The 14,909-nt window shown below is 50.1% G+C and overlaps 1 protein-coding gene across 7 annotated transcripts in view; it reads left to right on the top strand.

The window, feature by feature from the left end:
* PBX1 (PBX homeobox 1) overlaps positions 1–14,909 on the top strand; it is a 324,444-nt gene that overhangs the window by 75,246 nt on the left and 234,289 nt on the right. The window contains exon 1 of one of the 7 annotated variants that reach the window (XM_038586231.1): positions 7,007–7,049. The exons of the other annotated variants lie outside the window; for them this stretch is intronic. Within the exon in view, the coding sequence (XP_038442159.1) occupies positions 7,022–7,049 (28 nt within the window). The 5' untranslated portion in view covers positions 7,007–7,021. Of the gene's footprint in view, positions 1–7,006; positions 7,050–14,909 lie in introns of those variants that run through there. 7 annotated transcript variants of the gene reach the window in all.

Below are 14,909 nucleotides of genomic sequence, written 5' to 3'. Positions count from 1 at the left end.
CGGACTGTAGCCGGGGCACAGGCCTGCATCCGGTGACCCCAGTTCAGCCCTCCTTTCTGCGCCCGACCGGCCGTGTGGGTTTGTGCAAGCCTCTTGTCCCACCTGAGCCTCTGTGTTCTTGTCTGTGACGGGTGGCGATACCTGCCCCCCGCCCCCCCCGGTGGGTTGAAGGCCCCACGAGTGTGTTGGCATATGTGCCCTGCAGCAAGCGTGAGGGGACCGTTGCTGTGACCCTCCTCCCTGTGGTCAGTGGGGAGGAGAAAAGCAAGCTTGTGCAGAACAAACGTCGACCTCTTGGCATCTGTCTTATAGGTTAGTCTTGCCAAGGAAGAGCTGTTATGTGCCCACCTTTCAGTTAGAGACCAGAAACTGCCCCCCCGTAATGCTTCACGCGGTTCCTGGGGAGCTTGGAAGGCGTCCGTCCACTTTCCGTGGTTTCTCAGACCTTCCGGAAGCAGGATGGTTGCTCTCGTTTCACAGAAGACGAGACAGGAGTAAAGAACAGTGAGGTTATTTGTTTGGGGTCCTGGAGGCCCCCCCCACTTCCAAGACGAGCCCAAATCCTGGGGCCTGAGGAGGTAGGTGAGGCCTTTGGCAAAGTGAGAGGGGATGGAGTGGGGTGGGAAGCCCCTGTGGCGGTCGAAGGTCCAGGAGCTCGAGAATTACGGACTTCCCGGTCGCCAGTGAGGGACCTGCGGACAGGGCACAGGCTGCGGGCGGCTTCTGGAAGCCTGGCGGGCTGGCTGGCTCGGCAGGGCCCAGGTGGGGCCTCGCGCCGTCGTCTCCGTCCTGTCCGGGTTTGTGCGCCTCCTCGTCCGCAGTGGCACGGGGTCGGAGGAGAAGGTTCCAGGCGCTCGCTCGGCTGGCCTCTCACGGAAGACTGTGGTGATGAGCCTTCTTCGGCCTCTTCAGCGCGACGATGATCACGTTGACCTATTTCTCAGAGGAGGAGCCGATGTTCAGCTTCGACTTGTCTGGCAACGGCCCCCTCGGCCGACCGCTCCTTGCCCCACGGGGTCCTTGGGTAGGCTGGTGCCCTGGGCACGGTCCTCTGGACAAACAGCTGTTCCCAGCATCGCTTCTCTGTCAGTGGAGGGACTTGGGCTCACAGAACCTTTGGGTTTTTCCCTCTTAGCCCCTCAGGATGCCTGCGTCCCGCTCCCTTTCTTGTTCCGTGCGTGGGGCGGGCCACCATCCTTCACAAAGCGCCCCCCAATCGGCCTTCGGGGACTCTGGTTCTGGAATCGCACCCCCCCCCCCCGTTCTGCCGTGGCGTCCCCTCCAGGCTGCATGTGACTGTCCCGATCCGTGGCCCTGTGCCACAGCGGACTCGTGACAGCCCTCTTCACATGTTACGTGGAGGTGGGGGGACGGGGGAGAGTCGCGTGTGGGCTCCATCCCTTGCTGGAGCCGTCGAGCGGCTCCCGGGATGGACGGCACCAGGGGCCTCGTGTGCAGGCTGCCTGGCTGCTGCAGAGACAGGCTCCCAGGGGGGAGAAGGGTCCTGCCCGGGGGATGCGACCGTGAATGGGAGATGGAAGCAGAGGTGGCCGCGGGCCTCTCAGCTGGCTCCCACCTGCCTCGTTGTGGGCCAGCCGAGGACATCAGTCCCGTTGTCACGTGCACAGCCACCCAGGTGTGCCTCTCGGGTTAGTTGGGAGGTGAAACCCTCGAGGAGCGGCGTGGAAACCTGCTGGGGGGCAGCTCCTGAGGTCTGGAGGCAGCGCGGCCTCGTTGCGCCAAGTCCTGCCAGGCGGTGGGCGCTCGGTAGGCCTTTAGGGACTCAGGTAGGTGCTGCTGTCCTGGTGAACACGGTTCCTTTAGTAGCAGCGAGGACATAGTGAACACGTGCCACGCCGACGACAGCAGATGCGACCAGATCTGACAAGAGCGAGCTGCCCTCCGGGAGCTCACGGATCGGGGTAGACGGAGGCTCTCGGGGCTCCTCTTCCCTGACTGGTGGCTCCAGACGGTTCTGAGTCTCCTCCTTCGCCTCATCCCAGCCCAGCTGTGTCAGGGGAAAGGATGGAGAGGCGGGCTTCTGCCGTGATGGAGGTGATGCTTTACTTTAAAATAAAGTATGGAAGCCACTGATTGATGGATTATAAACTGGGAGGTCCGAGATAAAGCTTCATTCTGGGAGCATCAGTGTATTTCACCGGGAGCCTCCTGGGCATTAATTCTGCCGTTAATTTTGTTATTAGAGACCTAGCCAAACAAAGGGAGGTGGCGAAGCTCGAGGCTGGTTTAACCTTGATGAAACAGTGATTTCACCAAGGATGATGTTCCCCCATCTATCTTCATCCATCAAGGCACTGCTGAAATATGCTAATGAAGCCGAAGATAGGAACACAGAGCAGTTAAATGGGGCGTTGCAGAAGCTCTCCGTACCCCCGTGACAGGGCGATGCTACTTACTGTCCAGATTTAGTAGAGGAGGGAGGGATGCTGACTGGTATGGTGGTGAAAGACGGCGTGGAGGTGGAGAGTGCACCTCGCCGAAACGAAGGGCAGGGTGCCCACCTAGACACTACAGAGCGGGATGGAGAAGCTTGGTCTTTGGCCGAGCGAGTGGGTTCCTTTATTCTCTTGGACCCCCCTTCTAGCCGGGCCGTACAAGAAGCAGGCATGTGGCTGCATCAGACCTCGTGCCAAACCAGCTTACCTGTCACCATCGGTCCACATCCCCGTGTTTGTTCCCAGTGGCCAGAGAACACTCGTGCCTTTTTGGAGTCTCTAAAATTGGGTACCGCTTGTCTGTATCACTTACATACGTGACTGGGCATCCCATGAAGTTACTTTATCTTACTTTACTCAAAGATTCTTACGTGTTTATTCGAGAGAGAGAGTGAGGCATGAGTGGTGAGGAGCGGCGGAGGGAGAGGGAGAAGCAGACCCCTCGCTGACAGGGAGGCCTGACACAGGGCTCCATCCCAGGACCCCGAGATCGTGACCTGGGCCGGAGGCAGGCGCTTAGCTGACTGAGCCACCCGGGTGCCCCTGAAGTCGCGTTATGCCCTTGAATCTGGTTAAATTCTTACCGTGAAGAAGCGAAATTAGAGGGTATATTTTACAGATGAGATTTGAGGGGTTAAATTCGTGTCAGAAATCTCATAGCTAGCTGGCCAGTGGCGTCGGTTGGGATTCAGACCACATGTCCATCCACCTCGAGAGAGCTTTTGCGTGCAACTGCCGTGGTCTGATGGCTCTCCTGCAGGTGTCCCCGGGAATGCCTGCCAGCTGCTGGGGTAGTCTGGCTCGCTTATGTATTTATATATTCTTTGGGTTTGCTTTGACTTTAACTTTAGAATTCCCTTCACACTTCCTTCTTTCCTAAGTAGACCATAAGCTCTGTGAGGCCAAGGGCAGGGCACTGTCTCTAGTCCCCAAGCGCCACGGAGTGCTTTCATTTATGACTCGCGTAACCATGGCTCTCTCTCCCTGGCTTCTCCGTGGAGTGCTTATCTTGGCCTGGTTTTCCAGTGGATGATGGTAAAGCAAAGCTGGCCAGCTGCTTTCTGGTTCTCATACGGTAGATGAAAACCCTTGACGGTTTTATTTGTCTTTACAAGTTAATCCTACAGGAATCACAGTAAAATTTCTGTTGCTTTCAATTATTGGTGGATCCGGTTCTGTTTCCTCCTGGCTCGCTGGCTCCGTCCTCTCCAGCCCGTATCAGACCACACGCTGGAAGAAGAAACAACACATGAAATTTTATGATCGCTGATTACACGGCTTCTTCTTCTTCGGGGTGGGATGGTGCTGATCCTAGGCGGCGGCGGTCACCAGTGGACCTTTTCGCAAGAGGCAGATCCTCAACTACCAGGCGGTTTTAGGATTAGGCACGATGGTTTCCAAATCTGAAATGATTATGGGCCCCTTCCCCTTTGTGGAGATGGAGGAAGACAGAAGCAAAAAAAAAGAAAAACAGTGGAACGAAAGATGTATTTTTGGAAATTTAAGTAAGATGCTAAGTAACACGAATTCCCTGACATACACCGCGCTGGACTATCTGCTCCGTCTTGGCCTTAAAATCTCTTGTGCCGTGGATCGTGGATCAAGCCAGCTCGGAACTTGGGGGCTCTGGACTGTCTGCCAGTAAAGAGTTAATAACCGGAGGCCCGCAACTTCCAGGATGTCGCGGGGGTCAGAGAAACTTGCCAAAAGGTAACATCAGCCATGGAGTCAGTTGGGCTCCCCGTCTGGCAGGTCTGTGTTTCTCAGCTGCTCCTCCTCCACTTTCCAGTCTTGGAGTTCATATACAGTAAATCTTTCTCTTAATAAAGCCGTTTTTCAAATCTGACTTTGGACTAGGGACTGCTTTGCCTCCAAATGCAACAGCTGTTAAACATGGTGCATTGGGCACGGTGTATATCTCTTTGTTTAGTTTTGGGTTTTTAATATGAGCAGAGACGTGGAGGAGTGGGAGGGCTCTCGCCATTCTTTCTCTCCAGGCGACAGTCCGCCACTGGGCTTGGAAATAAGGCCTCGGGGCTCCCCGGGCCGCTCGCCCTTGAAGGCGAAGCCCATTGTCCCCCTAATAAGCAGTGCAGGGTCCCCCTTTCCTTTTTGCGAGATAAAATTGTGGAGCTCGAGGTGTCAGCCAGCAGAGGCCAGACCTTTTGGCCCCTATCTGTCCCGGCTACACGGGGGAAAGCATTGGGACCCCCTTTGCTCACTTGTCCCTTCTGCTACCGTCTCTGTTCCCAATGCGCTGGCGAGCATTAACTCCCTGCAGGGGAAAAAGTTCACAAAAGAAATGAATTATGCATATGGAATTCATTTCCTTGATGAATAGGGAATCTGAACAAACTCCATGGCTGTTTGAGTTTAAGGCAGGGAGGAAGGGGGGTTGGGGCCAAACAGTTTGGGGGGGGCCGGTGATCAAAAAGAATCGAGAGTGAGAGTTGGGAGGCAGATAGTAGCAGAGGACTTGGGCCTGAAATCTCAAGGAAAAGTAAGTGGCCCTTTGAAAATAGCTCGTGGCCCATTATTCTTGCCAATGCGCACGCAGAGATACATCCCTCGCCCCCAAGTGCATGTGCAGATTTGACAGCAAATTGGGGGGTGGTGGTGGGGATAATACGGGGGAGAAGTGATGCCACCGTCGTGACAGGACCCTGCACACTTAGAGTTCTGCAGCACTTCTGACCCGTGGCAGTGCAGGTTCATGATTCCAGGGCTCAGAATTTTGAGGCAAGAGTTGTGTGGCGTATAGAGCATCGCATTTAGAAGTAGAAGGCTTGGGGGCTGCCGGGTGGCTCAGTCGGTTAAGTGTCCGACTCATGATCTCTCAGACCTTGATCTCAGGGTCGTGAGTTCAAGCCCGGCATTTAAAAAAAAAAAAAAAAGTAGAAGGCTCGGACCCTGAGCTCCGGGGATCATAGACTGTGTGACCTGGGGAAGTCACTTAACCTTGGCCAACCTCAGTTGTCTCACCTGTAAATGGAGAGCGTGTCATCTGCCCTGTGGAGATAAGAGGATGAAAGACACCAGGAGCACACAGTGCAAATCTGGAGATTTCTTTTTTTTTTTTGTCTCTGCCTTCTTTCCTTGACAGCCCGGTAGGTGTGCAGACCCAGTCTTTAAGTGAGCCAGAGTTCCTTTGAAGCAGAATGAAAGGGAAATGGATTCAGGAGAACATGGTGGTTAAAGAAAAAAGCGGGGCGCTTGGGTGGCTCAGTCGGTTAAGTGTCCGACCCCTGATTCCTGCTCAGGTCATGATCTCAGGGTCATGGGATTGAGTCCCGCATCGGGCTCTGCGCGCAGTGCAGTCTGCTTGAGCTTCTCTCCCTCTCATGCATGTTCTCTCTCTCTCTTTCAAATAAATATTTTTTTTAAAAAGAAATGAATAAGCAAGCAAGCAGAGAAACAGAAATCTGTTGTAATCCTCACCTCATCTGTATTATGATAATCATTTAAAATAATCAAACCTGATGTTTTTGGCAAATGTAGCCGTGGAATTCGCAGTTGCTGCTGCCGAAGGACTTAGATCAACAGTGGGAAGGTTGGTCATTGGCGGCCACGTAAGTTAAGGCATTAAGCTGAAAGTAGGTTTTCGAGTTTGCTCTCGGGAACCACCAGGAAGAGGCAGGCACCCTTGGGCTCCAAAGACCCGTGGGTGCTCCCAGGCTGGAAATGTGGCCCAAACCGGCCTCTTCACTCCCAACTCTTCTCCAGTACTCCTCGATCCTGAATGCAAATAGGGCTTGGAGACCCCCAGTCTTGAGGGGAGGAAACGAGTCCACACGCACACATACACGCACAAATGGTGGGGAGCTTTCCCTGCTTGTGGATTGGAGAGAGGTTTTCTCCTGATGGTCTTGGGGGACCTAAATCCCATTTCAGGATTGAGTGGATTGAGCCGGTCTGACCGGTGCCATGTTTCTGTATTTTTCTCACAACCCAATTGCAACACATGCAATTTTCACAGAGGTGCTCTTGTTTTACAACAAATGACTTCTTTTTCTGGTTATTGTGGTGGGGGAGGAGGACGTGTAATGTAATGAAACTGTTCTTGGGGCTGTCGACAGCCTCAAAGCCCGCAACCCAGCCCTGCGTCCTGTGCTGCGGTGGTTTTCCGTCCTTGCCCCACGCGGCCCCAGGAGGGGTACAGGGCGGCCCAGGGCTGCCCTCCTGGCAGTGGGGTGAGCCCATGAGGCTCCGGGCCCTCACCCCAACTTCAGCCCCTGGGCTTCTGTCTCAGGGCTTTTATTTGTTTGACTTTATGGCTAAGAGGCTGCTTCTAAGAAATGTTTGGAATCCAGTAGTGCAGAGACTAGACCAATACCTAATATGAATTATTTATTTGTTTATTAAGATTTTCATGGCACCTTTCGTCTGAAAGCTCCAGGCGCTGTATGGAACATTTCAAACTGATAAGGTTTAGCAGTAGAGATTTGGAAACAAGGCCAGTGGCGGAGGAAGCGCTGGGAACGATGGGAAAAGAGGAAGGAGAAGAAGGAGAGGGAATGGGTGACCGACCTAGTGGACGTCCAAGCCCCTCCCAGGTGTGATCTTCCATGGAGGCCGAGCAGCTCCCCTTTCTAGGTGAGAGGGCCAACACTCCCGCCCCGTGAGTCATTACGGTAATAAAAATGTGTTTTTGATGTCATGCATAAACCTCTCAGTAAGAAGTATGTTTGCCACACTGTGGTTTTCAGCTCTGGCTCCACATTAACATCACCTGGGGAACTTTTGCAAAGTTCCACCAACGCCTGGGATCCTGGGCTCCTGGGCTCCATCCCGGAACAGTGCAGCCCCCCTTGGGTTGGGGTGGGGGGTGTGCTGAGCATTTGTGTTTTCTCCAAGCACCCCAGGGTTGTCAGAGCTCCTGTGGCAGAGGTTGGTCAGGGGAGGCCAGGAGGTTGAGAGTAGCCAAAGAAAGGAAAGCAAGGAAAGGCTTATTGCCGGGGCCATGGTTTGAGGAGCTGCTCTGCTAAACGGTGGGGGAAGGGACTTGCAACTCTGCTCTGATGTTATCAAGCTATAGGTTATTTCTGGTAGTGAAGCGTGTGGTTCATTTGGCTCATGGAGCTCATTTTTCTCGTATTTCAAGGCTGGGGAACTTCAGAACCGTCACCGCCGCTTCTTTGGACACTTCTTTAGTTGCCTGCCTGGCCCCCACTGAAAGCGTCTACCACACGCCAGGCCCGGTTGTAGACACATTTCACTTAACCATGTGTAAGTCGTGAGTAGGTCAGAGGTTGGCGTTATACTCCCCATTTTACAGAGGAGGAAACTGAGGCCCAGAGAGGCTAAATAATTTGCTCAGGGTCCCTAAACTTGGAAATAGTGGAGAAGGGGGTCAAACTTGTTGATGACTCTCTAAAGATGACCTTCCCCCGCTTCTTTCCACTGTACTCCCTCAAGATGACATGGGACTTGTGAGTTTGTTCCATTGGTCCCTTCTCTTGGTGGGAAGGCCTTTGATAGGATAGGTGAGGGACTATGAGGGGGAAAGTAGCTGCTGTAGGGGTTACCTTTGAGATGGAACAAGGCAACGTTGGGTAAAGAAAACATGCACATGAGCTGGGGCCTCTAGCCACAGGGCAAGCTTGAAACTAGAATCCGGCCAAGGAACAAAATGGTGGGGCATTTGTTCAGATGTGACCATGCTTTGTGTTTAACTACCCAGCCTTTGGTGTCCTTGACGTACGTTACGCCCTCTGCTTCTCTAGTTTTGGTCTGCATGGTGTTACCTTTGTGTTCAGGATGGACTCCCCATGTGAACACCGGCCTTCAGATGTAGTTCAGTCCTCTCCCAGAACCGTGCTCTCAGCCACTCCACTCACTGCCTTCCAGAACAAATGGACTGTGTGTGTCTCCTTCCCTTCACAAAATGTTCTATAATCATATTTTCTAGCTTAAAACAAAATTAGTCTCTTAAGGGTAACACTCTTCTCTGGCACTTTTATTTATTTATTTATTTTTATTTTTCCAGCACTTTTATTAACGGACTGCTTTCCTTCAGGGATTGTAATGCTTCGTACGAGGTGCCAACCCATGTCTTTTCACATCATCCAGGGAAGGAGGTGTGAACTACTTTGCGGGGAGGAAACTAAGCTTTTGTCTGTGTTGAGTGTAGACAGAACCTTTGGTAGGTGTCTCGGGCCTTGAACCTGCGACATGTGGTCCGTGTTGAGTGTAGACAGAACCTTTGGTGGGCGTCTCTGGGCCTTGAACCTGAGACATGTTTGACACAATTATCATGGCCTCTATTTTGTGATACCCTAGGTCTATCAGTTTGGTTTATTTTTCCCCCCAGTATGTGAAACAGGTCATTCTCTGGTATCAGTTCATCGTGACTTGGAGTCACGATCCCATGGCTTCCTACAAGATGACCAGCTCGGTTTGTGGATCTTCACACCTGGCCTCCTCCCACACCCTTCACATCCCTGTAGCAGATTGGCAAGCTAGCTTTGCTCTTTGGCCCACCTCCCACCCCTGCCAGGGGTTTGGTAGGGCAAACGTTCATCCAGGAAACTCGGACTGACCCCTGACGAGTCTGTTCTAAGTATGGATGGTGTCATTGATTGGGCCTTCACATGCGTCCCCTTTTAATGCTGCTCATGATGGTTTTCTTTTCTCTTCTCATAATAACATTGCTGGCTTTTGGGGGTTCTTTGAAACACCTTGCTTGAGAAGTCCTCGGCCAAAGAAAACCATGATATTTGGCCTCAAAGTATGGGCTCCGGCTCACATGCGTCCCGTCAACGGCTGAGGGAGAGGGGAAGGATTTCTGGGAAGGGCTATGGAAGCAGTTCTGAGCTCTGGCTGGGAGATCTGCTGATCAAAGGCATCAGGGAAAATGTAGCAACTGCAGGTACCAGCCCTGGGCTTCGCACTGGGGCCAACTGTATGGAGTCTGCGCCCTTCGAAGCCACCTTCCTCTTAGGCAAGTGCAGTGAAGGGAGGCTTTCTCTTTGCCCCTGGGCATCTAGGATTATTTCCAGTGGAGGAAGAGGCCCTGACTTGGCTTGATTAGAGCCAGTGCATCCCTAATGCATCGTGTGCAGAAGACAAGGCCATCGCAGACTCTGAGCCCTTCCTTGCTACTCGACCCTCTTGACAGCTGGTAGCTGGGAACAGGGCACTTGTTCTCCCCGGTGGGCACGTTCAAGGGCTTTCCCCAGTCCGATGTGGCCCATGCAGCTCTGTTCTGTGGTCCAGTGCGTGCTGCCTGAATTTTCTTTGTCGCCCTCCTGCCACCGCCCCACCCCTCACCTTTAAAAGCAAAACGTGTGCAGGAGCAGCATCTCTCTTCCTTCATCACCACCTCTGCTTTCTTTCTCCCTTCTTTTCCTCCTTCCAGTGCCGCCTTTAGCAACAGGGAGAGACAGAGTTATAGTGGTTGAAGAGGGGTGGGGGTAGGATGATGCTGTTCAGGAAAAAAAAAAAATCAGCTGAGAGAGCTTAAGGCCGGGAGGAGGGAGGAAAGAACCCTCCAAGCATAGCACAGCGCAGACCCGCTCCCCAGCCTCTCTGAAGGAGGGTGATGAATTTGGTTTGCGCCAACATTAAACTGATAAATGAAATTTGTACGTTAAAACAATGATAATTTAATTGTATTTTCTTTCCTTCTTTCCCATCCCGGCTTCCTGCCTCCCCCCACCTCTTACTCACTCTTCAGCTTTGGGTGTTGGGGGGGGGTGGTGGGTGTCTGCGGGGAGGGGGGCTCTGCAAGCTGTCGGTTTGCATTGTGCGGACGGGGAAAGGTCTCTACCTGGCTCATTTTGTCCCCTTTGCTTCGGCTGTCACTGCTGACAGTCCTCATGTTTATTTCATCTCGCGTGGTGGCTGTCTCGTTTCCCTACCCTCCGATGTCATTAACGCACAGAGAGCGGGCCCTGCAGTGTTGAGCCTAATGAATTCCACTGTGGCTGCTCTGCTCCCCACCTCGTTACCAAAGCTCAAGGTGTCAAATTAAACCCAGCCTAGAGAGAAAGAGAAAGTGCGGGAGAGAACGGCGGAGCAGGGGAAGCCGGGGAAGCGGGAGGCGTGGGGAGCACACAGACAGCGCCCCAAAAAGAGCAGGTGGGCAGAGAGATGCCACAAATGGGGGTGACTTCCTGCGACCAGGTCCACGTTAAGCAAGGTGACATGCGGGACTCTCGGTGGGACCTGATGACCTGCCCTGCGTGGTGTGGGCTTTTGCACCTTGGCCTTGGCTGCGGTGTGTTGCCTTTTTCTCATTGCCTGATTGATTTATCCTCATGGTTTATGCAGATTGGGCACCTTGCAAAAGCAGGCACAGCAACTAGAGCGAGCGAGAACAGAGCTTGTGTGTGTGTGTGTGTGTGTGTGTGTGTGTGTGTGAAAGTGGAGGCCAAACGAGCACTCCAGGGTTAAGGGCTCTGATCGGCTACAGAAATCCATGTTTTCAAATGGTGGAAAGAGGGGCCCCTGGCTGTCTCAGTCAGTAGAGCATGCAACTCTTGATCTCAGGGTCCTGAGTTCAAGCCCCACAGTGGGTGTGGAGCCTGTTTAAAAAAATAAAATAAAATGGTGGAAAGAGAAAATCACCACATAAGTGAAAATAATCCCCGTGGATGCTCTCTCTCCCTTTCCCCACACCCACTCCAGTCTTTTTATTTCCTTCATCTCTTTTATGCATGACATTATACGACTTACAGCATTTTTCTCTAAGTTACTGATATTTTATCATTGGGGTGTTTTGTCTGGACGACCACTAGAGTTCTCCCATTTTACAGATGGGTAAGTGTGTGGAGATGTTACCTCACCTGTTCAAGATGATTGAGCTAGAAAGTGACAGGGGTCCTAGTATAGGTCTTCTCTTTTCAGAATTTCACCTTTTCTCCCCCTTTACCACAAAAATTCCTAGACTTAGTCAAAGAGGGGAGGATATTGGTGATGAATTTTAAAAATTGAAGTAAATTTATATACAGTAACATGCATAAAACCTGAGTATATGCTTGGATGTATTTTGACAAGTGAATTTGCCCGTGTAACCGACACCCAGTTAGGACATGGAACTCTTTCATCATCCTAGAAAGTTTACTTTGGCCTTTTGTACTTCAGTTCCCTGCCAGCCTCCACCCCAGATAACCACTGTTGTAATTTTTATCATCAGAGATTAATTTTTGCCAGTTCTTACGCTTCATATTAATGGAATCATGTACTATATATACAGTTGATCTTTGAATTACTTGGGTTTGGGTGTGAGGGTCCGTGTTTCTGAGGACCTTTTTTTCTATAAATACAGTCAGTGCTGTAAATGTATTTTCCGCCTAATTTTCTTCATAAAATTTTCTGTAGCTTACTTTATTGTAAGACTACAGCCTATATAATACATAGAGCATACAAATTAGGTGTTGATCAACTGTTTATGTTATTGGTTGAGCTTCTGCTTAACAGTAGGCGGCTATTAGTAGTTGAGTTTTAGAGGAGTCAGAAAAGTTAATAGTGGCAAAAATCAACAACGCAAGAAACAACAAGTGTTGGCAAGGATGTGGAGAAAAAGGAACCCTCATTCCCTATTGGTAGGAATGCAAACAGCTACTGTGGAAAACAGTACGGAGGTTCCTCAAAAAATTAAAAAATAGACTTTACCATATGATCCGGTAATCCCATTACTGGGTACTTACCCAAATCATACCAGAACACTAATTTGAAAAAATATATGCACCCCTATGTTTATTGTAGCGTTATTTAAAATAGCCAGATTATGGAAGTAGCCCAAGTATCCATTGATAGATGAATAGATATAGAAAATGTGTGTACACACACACACACACACACACACACACACACACACTGGAATGACATTCAGCCATAAAAGGAATGGAATCTTCTCATTTGCAGCAACATGGGTGGATCTAGAGAATATAATGCTAAGTGAGCTAATTTAGAGAAAGACACATACCATATGATTTCACTCATATGTGGAATTAAAGAAACAAAACAAGCAAACAAAGAAAAAAAGAGATAAGCTAATAAAACCAGATTAACTATAGAGAATAAGCAGAAGGTTACCAGAGGGGAGGTGGGTGGGGGAATGGGTGAAATAGGTGATGGGGATTAGGAGTACATCAAGAGCGCTGAGTAATGTCTAGAGTTATTGAATCACTATATTATTGCACACCTGAAACTAAATATAATACTGTATGTTAACTAAATGGGAATTAAAAGTAAAAAAAAAAAACTGAATGCATGGCTTTTCCATGATGCGAACGGTCAAATCTCCTAACCCTCACGTTGTTGAAAGGTCAGCTGTCCTTTCGTACCTAGTTTTTGCTCCTCATAAATTTCTTGAGATTTTTCAGATGTTGTTGCTTGAATCAATAAAGAGTTTCTTCCTTTTTACTGCAAAGTGGGTACTCTGTTGTGTGAACATACCATTGTTTGCTTATCCGGTCTCACTTGGGATTTTTTTTTTTTTTTTGAGAAAAGTGTTTGTCAAATTATTTGATATTTTTTAAAGATTTTATTTATTTATTCATGAGAGACACACAGAGAGACATAGGCAGAGGGAGAAGCAGGCTCCCTGCAAGGAGCCCGATGTGGGACTTGATCCCGGATCCGGGGATCATGCTCTGGGCCAAAGGCGGACGTTCAACTGCTGAGCCCCCCAGGCGTCCCTGATTTGATGTTTAAGACACAAATTTTCGAAAACAGTTTTGAAGGACGTGACATGGTGGTCACCTTGGCCTGGCTCCCCTGGATTCAGGTGCAGGGCTGTGCTGCCTGGTGAGGGGGGTGGGCGAGCAGAGGTACACAGGCTTTAGGGCCACGCTTCTCAAACCTTGCCCCGCAGCTTGGTGCTTTAAACAGCTTGGGACTTCTTTTTCTCTTGGCCTCGAGTTCATTGCCTGGTTTGTCGTCCTGTGCTCTTCATGACAACAAGCAGGGCAGTAGGGCAGTGATGCCCTTCGTTGGCATTTTGTCATTCCACGTTGGTTATTTAATGGTAAAAATTCTGCTGCTCCTTCCCTCAAGGTTAAAATGGAGCTTTATTCTGGAGAAACTTCTACGATTTCCTTTCCAAATAGTGGAGTGAAGTCAAAGATATCACTGGTTGGAACTAGAAATCTTGGCAGATACTCTTTAAGTACAATGAATGGGAGGCATGTAGCTATAGGGGCAACCTAGAAAACTTTGTCAGATTGTTTGGCAACTTAGAATCACAAGAAAATTCAGGTTCCCTGACATAGCCCAGCGTTCCCTTGGATTGGACAGGTAAGGTGTGTGTGTGAGTGTGTGTGCAGGGAATTGCCACTTGTATTGAAAGAAAAGAGGCCTAGTCTTTTGTATTTTGGTTAGAGTTGACATCAGGGTAAGCCAGGAGTTCTCAGGTTTCATTGACTTAGACTTGCTAATAACCCACAGCCTCGCCTTGCTGGGCCCATCGGAGCAGCACGGACCCAGAAGGGTTTGTAAAGATGCAGACAAGTAAAGCAAGAAATACTGGAATTTAAATCCTTTCCTTCTTTAAACTCTCTCCAGTGCTGTTTGTAGTTTCTTGGGGATCTAAATGGGGAAGAGAATGGTCTGAGAGTAGAGGCGTGAAGGTGGCCCATCAACATCCTACTTTCTCTGCACCCTGCACACAAAAATTCTCTAGGTATAATTAGTTAGGGGGCATTATAAAGGCTTGTTCAGGAGGGACTTTGTTGTTGTGAGTCGATGGAAGAACCATGGCAGTTAACCGAACCGTTAGCAGAGCCTCTAGCATGTCCGCTTGTGCCAGGGATGGTGCCTTGGCCAGGATAACCCAGGGCAAGAACTGATTTTATGGAAATTAGCCAAAAGAAGTTATTCATTAAGTCAGCCTACCTCCCCCCCGCCCCCATCTCTGACATCCCTCAGGGACACGTGTCTTCTGCAGGGCACCATCCTATGGGGTCTGGTTTCTAGAGTGGAAAAGTCCAGTGTTGAATAAATGGGATTGATGAGGCACATGGATGTTGGGACCACTTTTAACCTCCCAGAGAATAAGCTACTTTTGTTGTTGTCCCATTGGGATGATCAAGACAGTATGAATGTTTCGGGTGATGATCAGTGAATTTTCTTCTCGCAGTTGACCCCATTTTTGTGTTGGCTGGTCTGGAGCTCCAGTTTGCCTCCTTTGATGGCGATCATCTGTTTTTGTTTTGTCTACTTGTTTGCATTGGGCTTTAGAGTTATAAGACACCGGTTTACGACTGTGTGATGTAGTTGCTCTAATCCTTACTGAGGAGGCTTTTACACGGCCTCGGTAGGTTGCTTTTATCACGAAACTGCTGCCATATTGTTAGAGTCTCATACAGTATAAGGACTTGGATGGGGACTCAGGATGACAAATGAGGCAGTGGCTGCCTTTGCAGCCAGTAGGTATATGGAACAGGAGGGCGGTGTTACTATCCACCATTATAGTATACGCCGCTTTGACTGGTGTGGATGGTAGACGTC

This window comes from Canis lupus, chromosome 38 (genome assembly GCF_011100685.1).
Source record: "Canis lupus familiaris isolate Mischka breed German Shepherd chromosome 38, alternate assembly UU_Cfam_GSD_1.0, whole genome shotgun sequence".
Taxonomy (NCBI): Eukaryota; Metazoa; Chordata; class Mammalia; order Carnivora; family Canidae; genus Canis; species Canis lupus.
This window is presented reverse-complemented; position numbering and strand designations above follow the sequence as displayed.